The following is an 11,141-nucleotide window of genomic DNA, read 5'->3' as shown; positions in this document are numbered from 1 at the left end:
CTCACCTTTACTGGCTCCATCCCCGCCTCTTTGACCTGTCTGTCTCCTCTCCACCTATTGTCTCCTTTATCCATCTTCTATCCGCCTCCCCCTCTCTCCCTATTTATTTCAGAATCCCCTTCCCCTCCCCCATTTCTGAAGAAGGGTCTAGACCCGAAACGTCAGCCTTCCTGCTCCTCTGATGCTGCTTGGCCTGCTGTGTTCATCCAGCTCCACACCTTGTTATCTCAGATTCTCCAGCATCTGCAGTTCCTACTATCTAAAGAACAATATAGCATAGGAACAGGCCCTTCAGCCCCCCACGCTTGCGCTGACATATTTTGCCCCTGCATACTAAAACTGTCCTCACTTACAGGATCTGTATCCCTCTATTCCCTTCCTATTCATATATTTGTCCAGGTGCTTCTCGAATGCTGCCACTGTGTCTACTTCCACCACCACCTCTGGCAGCGTGTTCCAGGCACTCACCACCCTTTGTGTGAAAAACCTGCCTTGCACATCTCTTTTAAACTTCTCCCCCCACCCCTCGCACCTCGAACCTGTGTCCCCTATTAATTGACCCCTCCACCCTGGGAAAAAGCCTCATACTTTCCACTCTATCCATGCCATTCACAATCTTATAAAGCTCTGGTAGGGAGTTAGGAAGGGGATAGGTCAGTCCAGGTAGGACGGACAGGTCAAGGGGGCGGGATGAGGTTGGTCGGTAGGAGATGGAGGTGCGGCTTGAGGTGGGAGGAGGGGATAGGTGGGAGGAAGAACAGGTTAGGGAGGCAGGGACAAGCTGGACTGGTTCTGGGATGCGGTAGGGGGAGGGGAGATTTTGAAGCTTGTGAAATCCACATTGATACCATTGGGCTGCAGGGTTCCCAAGCGGAAGATGAGTTGCTGTTCCTGCAACCTTCGGGTGGCATCGTTGTGGCACTGCAGGAGGCCCAGGATGGACATGTCGTCTGAGGAATGGGAGGGGGAGTTGAAATGGTTCGCGACTGGGAGGTGCAGTTGTTTATTGCGAACCGAGCGTAGGTGTTCTGCAAAGCGGTCCCCGAGTCTCCGCTTGGTTTCCCCGATGTAGAGGTAGCCACACCGGGTACAGCGAATGCAGTATACCACATTGGCAGATGTGCAGGTGAACATCTGCTTGATGTGGAAAGTCTTCTTGGGGCCTGGGATGGGGGTGAGGGAGGAGGTATGGGGGCAGGTGTAGCACTTCCTGCGGTTGCAGGAAAAAGTGCCGGGTGTGGTGGAGCTGGAGGGGAGTGTGGAGCGGACAAGGGAGTCACGGAGAGAGTTGTCCCTCCGGAAAGCAGATAAGGGTGGGGAGGGAAAGATGTCTTTGGTGGTGGGGTCGGATTGCAGATGGCAGAAGTGTCGGAGGATGATGCGTTGGATCCGGAGGTTGGTGGGGTGGTACGTGAGGACGAGGGGGATTCTTTTTTGGTTCTTATTGCGTGGACGGGGTGTGAGGGATGAGGTGCGGGAGATGTGGGAGACATGGTTGAGGGCGTTCCTATCCTCTCCTCTATCCCTCTTCTATCCGCCTCCCACTCTCTCCCTATTTATTTCAAAACCCCCTTCCCCTCCCCCTTTTCTGATGAAGGGTCTAGGCCCGAAACGTCAGCCTCTCTGCTCCTATGATGCTGCTTGGCCTGCTGTGTTCATCCAGCCCTGCACCTTGTTGTCTCGGATTCTCCAGCATCTGCAGTTCCTACTATCTCTTATAAAGCTCTGTCAGGCTGCCCCTCAACCTCCTACATTCCAGTAAAAACAAACCCAGTCTATCCAGCCTTTCTTCATAGCTAAAATCCCCCATACCAGGCAACATCCTGGTAAACCTTTTCTGTACTCTCTCCAAAGCATCCACTCTTTCTGGTAGTGTGGTGACCAGAGCTGTACACAATATTCCAAGTGTGGTCTAAAGTTCTATAAAGCTGCAGCATAACTTGTCTATCCTCATACTCCATGCCCCTTCCAATGAAGGCAAGCATGCCATTAGCCTTTTTTACTACCTTATGTACCTGTATTGCCACCTTCAGTGATCTGTGGACCTGCACACCCAGATCCCTCTGCATATCAATACTCCCAAGGGTTCTGCCATTCACTGTATAATTTCCACTTGTACTTGACCTTCAAAAAAAATGCACTACCTCACGTATGTCCAATTAAACTCCATCTGCCATTTTTCTGCCCATGTCTCCAACTGATCTATATCCTGCTGTATCCTTTGAGAATCCTCCCTACCATCCACAACACCACCAATTTTGTATCATCCACAAACTTATAATTAGACCAGCTGCATTTTCCTCTAAATCATTTATGTAGGCCATGAACAGCAGAAGTCACAGCACTGACCCCTGTGGAACACCACTACTCTCAACCCTCCATTCCAAAAACATCCTTCCACCACTACCCTCTGTCTCTTATGACTAAGCCAACTGTTTCTGTCATCTAGGTCAAAGGATGATCAAGTACTTTTAACATACACTTCTACCCTCCATCTTCCTCCCCCCATCTTCCTTTTCTAGTGTCTTTCTGTTCCAGCGTGTTTATTTTCCAGTTTTCGTCTTCTACATTTCACAGCCTGCCTAACTGTATGGTGTGCAAGAGCATTCTTTTACTTCTCCCTCTCCTGCCGTGGTGTCACCTTTCTTATCAGCCATCATATCCCTGGAGTACAGTACTTCCTTCCTGATCTGCAGGAATTATAACTATTTATATAATCACAGAAAATATTCCAGCAATCTCCAGCCCCTTCAGATACACACAGAGGCCCCTCCATTAATCCTTCAAGCAGCATATTTCTGAAGCAGACATTTTACTTTATTCTGAAGGTGTTGATTAATGAGGGGTTGCAGTCATGCTCACTCCCAGCAATCCTCTTGGACTTTCCTTGTTAAGTTAAATCCCCACAAGTGTATTATGCTTGTGTGCACACAAATGTGTGTTTTAATCTCCTCTGTTGCCTGGAGAACACAACTAACAAAAATCTTTCAAATAAAAATGAAACTTCCCAGTGGTTAAATTTCTTTCCCTCCCTAGGCCATGGACATGAAGGACAAATACAGAGGTACCTTGACCTGTTCCATATTGCAACACAGTCCTGGTTCAGTGACTGTGAACCAACCTTTGGCACTAAAGATGGAGTTGATCACTTTCTTCTCGGTCCTGGGAAAGGATAAGTGGGGGTAATAGACAAAGTAACCACTTTTGGTTTCAACAAAGCGAAGTAGCAAACAGAGATGAACATACCAGAGCCCTCAGGTATATCGAACTGAAGGACGAAAGGTAGTGACAACTCAGCCAGTCACAGAGTTTGGATTACCACAGACAAGCAGAGACAGAGATAGCAATCCTCACAGCGTTGTCATGTACTGCTGTTGCAGGCCGTGTCTCCTACACTTGTCTGTCCACACACTAGCAGAGGAAGAGAAGGTGTAACAGCTACAGACAGCTGCTCTGATGCGATTCCACTGTAGCCACAGCGAGAATACTTGCCAGCTTTGACAGATTTTAAAACATAACAATTTCAACTCAGGAAAAGTAGAAACATCATGACATAATGCAAGGATCAACTTTGAGAAATAACTTGCATTTATATCATGCCTTTTGTGATATTGGCAAATCTATTTTTGGCCAATAAGCCTACTGAAGTACTCACTGAGAAATGCTGCAGCCATTTTGTGCTAACAAGACCCGAGAACAGCAATGTGGTAAATGACCATTAACCTGATCTGCATGGTATCGAGTGCTATGTTGGTGAAGATACTGGGAGAACATGGTCTTCTTTCAACTAGTGGTGTGGGATTTCTTCCATTCAAATTACAGGACAGATGGGCATCTCTTACTCAAAAGACTGTACCTCCCTTAGTACTGTCCTGAAGTATCAGCCTAAGTTTGGACACAGTAATTGAGAGTGCTCCCATCAAGCTAAGCATACAAAAGATTGTTGACCATTGTAAAAAGGTCAAGTACAAAGAAAATTTCTTCTGTCTTCTTTTCCAACAAAATCGTTAAGCAGTTTCAAAAGGAAAAAAAGTTATAATTTTATTGAAACTCAAAAGAAATCTTCCTTTCAAACTAAATTGCCTTGGAATGAAGTGAGCTCGAAAGGGGAAAGTTCATTGGAAATTTTCACACAAAATGCAATAGAGATATGAAAATATTACCCTGGACGATCACTGAAATGAACTGAAACATATCAAAAGGACGCATTTGAGAAAGAGAAGGAATTGAGTTATATGGTGAAAAAAAAGTGTGTAGGTGAGGTAGATTTCTGAATAAGGGAGGGATATTTGAGGTTTAAAAGCTTTTCCTAAATGATTAAAAATATATATATATATAACATGCACTTAGCATGTTCATCTCTCTGCATGCGAGATCCGCTGGGAATAGCCTAATTTAGAAATTACATATTTAACAAGTTTCATGGATTCTACATTCAGCTATGCGTTTACCACCCTCTGCAGAACATCTTCAGAACTGCAGTCATATTAGGGGAGAGAACAGAGTGAAGACCATTTGATCCACACAATTTCCATTTAGAGTTGGGAATCTGGCCCCAGTACATCCCAGGTTCTGGCCTTGTGCAGCCTATTCCAGAGACGTACAGGGATTTATAATGGACCAGGACAATTAACAATTAACGATTTAACATCCGAATAAATACAGTGGACAGTGCCTGAGGCTGGAGAGCCGATGGGAGACCCTGCAACAGAGAGAGATTGGCAGCTCAGCTGACTGAGCTGGAAGGTGCTGTGTAATTAAGAAAGAGAAGGCACACCAACAACTTTTAAAAGTTTGAACAGCCGCAGCTGCCTTGCCATGATGATGAGGGATAACCTGTCCAGTGAGATGGCCAGGAGTCACACCGCTGGCCTGGCAGCTGTAACAGGTCGGGGGGGATCCTTTGCTTGATCCATCAGCATTGTCCCCCACCATTTCCTGCTCCAAGTCCATCCTGTTGGCCTGGTCGGCTCAGGATTAGGGATTGTGGCCGTGAAAAGGAAAGAGCCAGGCTGGAGGCCAGTCACAAAGTCATACCTCTGCCAGCCTCCAAACGAGACCCTGCACCATTTAAAAATCCAGCCCAATATTTACAGACACGCCCTCAGATTTCCTCCACTGGAAGAGATATACTGCATAATAAACGGTCCCAAATCCTCAGAGGACCAAAGTAAAGATTGAATTATCGCCACATGCAAAGTGCCTACCCATCATTTGCATCAGTAGACTATATGCCAAATATTCCCCTGCAGCCTAACCGATATGCCTAATCCTTCCATACACAGCCAACCTCATTGTTCCAGTAACACGCAGAGCAGATGATCATCCTCACTATAGATTTACAGGCTACCCTTCTGCAGCTACAGAAAAACAAGCACAGGGTTCTCATCTACCTGCCTCCTTCCCAGGTACAACTGCACAGACATCTGACCTAACTTCTGAAAGACAGCATTAGCAATGCAAAGAGAACGTTATTAGTGCTGAAAACAGATTTCAAGCTAGCAAGCTAACAAATTTATATAATTACAGAAACCAGGCAACAAATGGGCAAACAGAAGTTTTATATCCACTTATGGAAAGTGAGTGTTCCTGGCAAGGTGAGAATTTATTCCCCATTGCCTAGGAGAAGGCAGAAGTGAGCTACATTCTGAAACCGTTGCAGTCCATGTGAAGGAGATACTCTTACAATGCCTTTAGGGGCAAAAAGTCCAGGAGTTTTACCCAATGACAGAATGGCAATACGTTTCCGTACCAGGATGGTTTGTGACTTGGAGGGGATTGGTCTTGCAGGTTGTAGTATTCTTATGTGCTTGCTGCCTCGTTCTGAAAACACACACGGTCTCTGACCCAAAAATCTCTGGGATCCATATGCAAATGTACAAAGGTCCTTGAAGCAAGTTGGCATGCACTTGTGCTTCGCTGTGCCAGTGACACACATCAGCACCATTGAGGGTAGAGAGTCCTCTGCTGTACAAATGTAGGATTATCCTCTTTCCCCAGTTGTCCTGTAGCTGTTTCTCCAAGTCTGGATTAAAATTCAAGGCCAACTACATAGCATAGGACAATAGCCAATGAAAAAGTTTAATTGAAAGTGTGACAAATTTCACACAGAACATTAGCTGCCCGCTGATTTCAATGTGCTTACTGCACCAATATAGCCCAAAGCCCAAAGCCAAAAACCAGAAGAAAAAGTACAGGCTGTGGCATAATGCAAGAACATAGTACCTGTAGGAATAGGTTCATGTGCCACTATGATGTTTACAGAAGCTGTATTAATACTGGTGAGTAAAAGCTAATTACAAACAAAAGTTAGTGTTCATTAGGATCAGGAATATCCATGTAAACACTTACGTCAATACTTCAGCCCGCCACCCACTAAAAGAGAGAAAGAACATTAAATCAAGAGGAGAATCAGGCGAATTAACAGTAATCTGATGAAAGGCTATAAAAGGAAGAATGTGCTCTTACTTTGGTCCTCCACACTCTATTGCTGAGGCCTTGACTACTGGTAGTGCTTGGGCAGCAGCTGGCTCAATACTCAAAGTGTTGTTCTCCACAGCAGTCTGGACAGCTTCGGTCAGCTGTGAGCACCAGAGCGAGACAGCGAGAGAGACAGAGACAGACACACACAGACAGCGAGAGAGACAGAGACAGAGACACACAGACAGCGAGAGAGAGCGCATGAGCGCCAGAGGCGGGACAGAAAGAGAGCGCGAGAGACAAAGAAAGCGAGTGAGAGAGAGAGCAAGCGCGAGCGAGCACCAGGGCGGGGGGGGGGGGGGGGGGGAAAAAAAAAAAAAAAGAGCGCAGCACCAACGCAGGACAGAGGGAGAGAGAGAGAAAGAAAGAGAGAGCGAGCAAGTGCGAGAGCAGCACAAAGAGAGAGAGAAAGAGAAAGAGAGAGAGCGAGCAAGTGCCAGAGCAGCACAGAGAGAGAGAGAGAGAGCGAGCAAGTGCCAGAGCAGCACAGAGAGCAAGACAGCCCGAGCACCAGAGCAGGACAGAGACAGCGCGCGCGAGAGAGAGAGCGAGCGAGAGAACGAGCGCCAGAGCAGGATAGAGAGCACAGAAGGACAAAATGACATAGGATATATAAAAAGATGGAGAGCAAGACAAAAATCAGAACATGCAAGTCAAACAGATAAACAGCAAGATAAACAGAATAAGGATATTATATCTTAAACACAAGGACAATTCAATATTTGTTCACAAAAGGAGACTTTTTAACCTATAAACCAATTAAAGTTAATAAAAAGTCAGATAATTATGTTGCTCATTCTCCTGTCCCAACTACTGATACAGACAGTCAGTCACTCTGGGTAGTCTAGTCTCCCTCCAGTTTATTACCCTCACTTTCAAAAAGTTACAAATTGTTAGAATTGTCTTTGCCACGGTAAAAAATTGCCCTCTTGCTGCAGAAATTTTCTAGTCAACACACACTGGATCTAAAAAATGCTTTTGAAAGTTGAACCACCAAATACTCGAAGACATTTGGAAAGGGGAATAAAGAAAATGTTAAAAAAAAACTCTCAACTAGAGTCATTAGTCAACAGGAAATCCCAGAAGTGGTGACCACCCCCTCAGACAGAAACCAGGTACAAGAAACTCAAAAAAACCAGGACCTTATGCTCGTACACCACAAGCAGCAAGTCGCCCCTTACAAAGACACCCATCTAGGCACAACGTGAGATCAATGATCTTTACGGAAGGTCATCCCCCAGAACTCTGTGCCACCAGGAAATCACTGTGCTCTGCCTAATGGCAGCTCATTCCAAAAGGTTATCTACTTTCATCCAGCAAGCTCACCTCATGTTTGGCAAAGGAGAGACATGGGCTGATGTCTTCCTGGTAAATCCTCTCCAAGAACGGAGAAGCCTTATCCAGGGTTGGATCCTCCTTCCACGATTGGAACTCCTCAAACAAAATCAGGTCAATCTGTGAGGGGCAAGACACCAACATCAGGAACAGCAGTATTACCTTTAAACCAGAGCTCAGGCAGGTAAGAAAACATCTCCTTCTCATTCCTTGTCGAGAAGGCTACTTACACTCCAAACAATATTAACCCTCAATTATACCTTAAGCACCAAGCACACTCTCCTTCAGCCTTATAACTATTCATAATACAGATGTGGAATGACAATAAGCTGTCAATTGGTTCATGTTACCATTGGGTTAATGAAATGATAAGCCTGATCTGACTCAAACGTAAGTCACCTACAACCTACATTTTTAATGTAGATACACTTTTCATTCCTTTAATTTCCTGTTTCATTCTTCTAGTGTCATTTCAAATTCTTGCCCTTGGTTGCTACTGGAAAACGCATGTACTGTACCATAAGTCACATTCACGGAAAAACAGATCAAAGAAATTCTAACTCCTTTCATTTCATTTCTGTCCCTCAGTGACAGCAGACCAAGCACTGGCTATTAGCCTGGGCTGGAGGTGAACAGTTAGGATTTAATCCACCATAACACCCTGGTTCTTTCTCAATTCTTTTTATCCTGGTTTAATATCAAGAGGAATAAACACTCACAGAAAGATTATTCTCAGAAACATGAAGGACATTTTGAACACAAGGTTATAACTGTACCTGATGCTCCTGTATTGATGATGGCTTGGTAAGGTGCCCATATGGCTCAGGTGTGACATAAATTGCCCTCCCAGGTACGATGCAGAGCAGCAGAGAGAGGAGAGTAGGCACTCCTGCCTTCAGGAGCACCATGAAAAATCAGTGTTAGCATAGAGTTAGAATTTTAGAGCAGACAGACAGGGAATTGACCAACAAACCAATAGATTCAAGGAACACTTCCTGTGAACTCAATTCAACATGCCTTTGAAGACAAACATTAGATCCTGGTTGATGAATAAATTCACCCATTCATTAATTCTAAATAAAACACTGTTCTCTCAAAGTGCCAAGTATCTTCAGTGTTCACTAACAACATGTGGGTCTGTGTGAATAGTCACAAGTAAATGATGCTTTACATTGTCCTTAATCTTTCCCTATCAGAATTGACAAGGGGCTTGCACCCCTTGCTTTTGAGTGAGATCAGGTTTTGGGTCAATAAACATAACGCCACCCCACCAAATCAAACTAGTACTGAGGCCTATAGTTTCAAGTCAACCAGTGGCAGAGCCATTAGAGTTACAGCAAATAGAGACAAGGCCGCAGCTCTCTCAATCTCCCCAAACCTAGACAGTTGCCCCCGTGATGGGTTAGTGGGGTTAAAATTACCCAGGATTTGTTCAGCTGATGTCGCATTTAAAAATCAAACAAGAGCACCTTTGCTCGGTTTGCAACAAATGACAACAACTTCCAGTCACAAACCACTTCAACTTCCCCTCCCCCTCCCTGGACGACATGTCCATCCTCTCCTCTGATGCTGCCTGGCCTATGTTCCTCCAGCTCCACACTGTGTTATCTCAGACTCCAGCATCAGCAGTTGTTACTATCTCTTAAGGCACTGAATCACATTCACACTGTGAGGGGCACACATCTTTATCCAGACAGACAGACAAGCCAGCAAGACAAGTAAACCAGGAGAAGCAGACGAGAGAAGACAGCTAGTCTGCCTCGCTAGCTAAGGCTGATCAGATCAATTTCCACACTCACCTCCCTGCCATCTTTGCTGATCGGCTTTAACGGGGTGTTCTGTGTCGCTGCTGTCACAATGGCGCTGCTCAAGCTTTTGTTGCGACTGTGGCCCTTCTTAAAGACAGCCTTTGAGGGGCTCTGGAGCTGCGGGTGCAACTCCCTATTTGGAGAAGATGGTGTAGATGTGATCACAAGGGTCTTCAGTGCAGTTACCTCAGCCAGTAGCATATCAATCTAAGGTGGGGTGGGGAGAGGAAGCAGAGTAGGCAAAAACATTACCCAGCCATCAACAATATTCCCACGCAACTGCTTAAATATGGTAGTGGATGCTAATCCTGAAGAACAGAGTCAATTTCAGACACTCAAGAATTGATTATAACCAGACCTGCGTTATGGAAATGGAGCAGACGGTGTTGGGGGTCAGTTTAAAATTATCCTGAGGATCCCCTGGCCAATGTCCTGCTCCCATCCCACATTCTTCCAATTTAACTCCTTTTTCTGAGCACATGGATTGGACACTGGCAGGTAACTGGCAGTGTATGTCTTTGTGTCAACTGGATTCTGATGGTTTCAATCGAGCTGAATTTGCTATTTTAATAACCCCCTCACATGAAACATACAGGATAAATAAAAGGAATCAGGGCTGGGAGACATCCAAATAAAAAAGTAAACTTATTTTTACACTTTTCATTCCAGGGACAGGACCATTGACATTTTGCAAATGACCGTTAGAAATCAGAGAATCGCTGATACAGCATAGATGGCCATTCAGCTCACTGTGCTGGTACCTCTTGAAATGGATATCCCCCTCTTTCCCCATAAACCAGCAAATGTTTTCTCTTCAAGTGTTAGTGAATTACTTCTTGAACATTATTATTGAATCAACTTCCATCAGCCTTCCAGACCATCCGGACTCATTGAGCTAAAACATTCTTCCCCATGTTGCCTTTGGGGTATTTTTTGACAATTACCTTAAATCTGTGCCCTATAGTTATCAAATCTGCCACTCAAAACTGTTTCTTTACTCTATCAAAACCTTTCAGGATGTTGAACACCTTCAAATTGTCCTCCATCTCTCTGCTCTTGTCCAGTCTCTCCACTTACATAAATCTTTAAACCACTGGTACCATTCTAATAAATCACCTGTGAACAATCTCCAAACCCATCCGGTTCTTCCAAATGTGAGACATAGAGTTGGCCATAATATCCAGCTGTGAAATAATTAATATTTTGTAAAAAAGATTTAGCACGGCTGCCTTCCTTTTACACAATTTTTCTAACCAAAAAAATTAGAAACTTTGTTTAAAAAGGCCCTCTCACCTTGTCATGTTATCTTTAAAGGATTTGTGTTTTTATACAAAGATCTCTATCTTCCTGCACTGCTTTTAATACTGACACACTAATTTTATATTGCCTCTTCTCATTCTTCCTAACTAAGCTAATTACTTACTTCACATTTTTCCCCATCACTAAATTTCCCTGCCAGGTACTTATTTATTTCACAAGAGATAGTAGGAACTGCAGATGCTGGAGAATCCGAGACAA

General features: G+C 44.6%; 1 protein-coding gene across 1 annotated transcript; it reads right to left on the bottom strand.

Moving 5' to 3' along the window:
- Window positions 1–4,246: 4,246 nt before the first annotated feature.
- On the bottom strand, window positions 4,247–10,807 carry LOC125482056 (guanine nucleotide exchange factor for Rab-3A-like; the record flags this gene model as incomplete). Its single annotated transcript, XM_048594033.1, has 5 exons — window positions 4,247–6,375; window positions 6,469–6,581; window positions 7,807–7,935; window positions 9,615–9,830; window positions 10,740–10,807. Coding segments are annotated over 5 exons (554 nt in total), but the record flags the coding sequence as incomplete, so codon positions are not given.
- Between the last annotated feature and the right edge of the window lie 334 nt (window positions 10,808–11,141).

The sequence above is a fragment of the Rhincodon typus genome, unplaced genomic scaffold (assembly GCF_021869965.1).
Source record: "Rhincodon typus isolate 14 unplaced genomic scaffold, sRhiTyp1.1 hic_rhity00005362, whole genome shotgun sequence".
Classification (NCBI taxonomy): Eukaryota; Metazoa; Chordata; class Chondrichthyes; order Orectolobiformes; family Rhincodontidae; genus Rhincodon; species Rhincodon typus.
The sequence above is the reverse complement of the archived record's forward strand: the minus strand, read 5'-3'. Positions and strand labels throughout refer to the sequence as shown.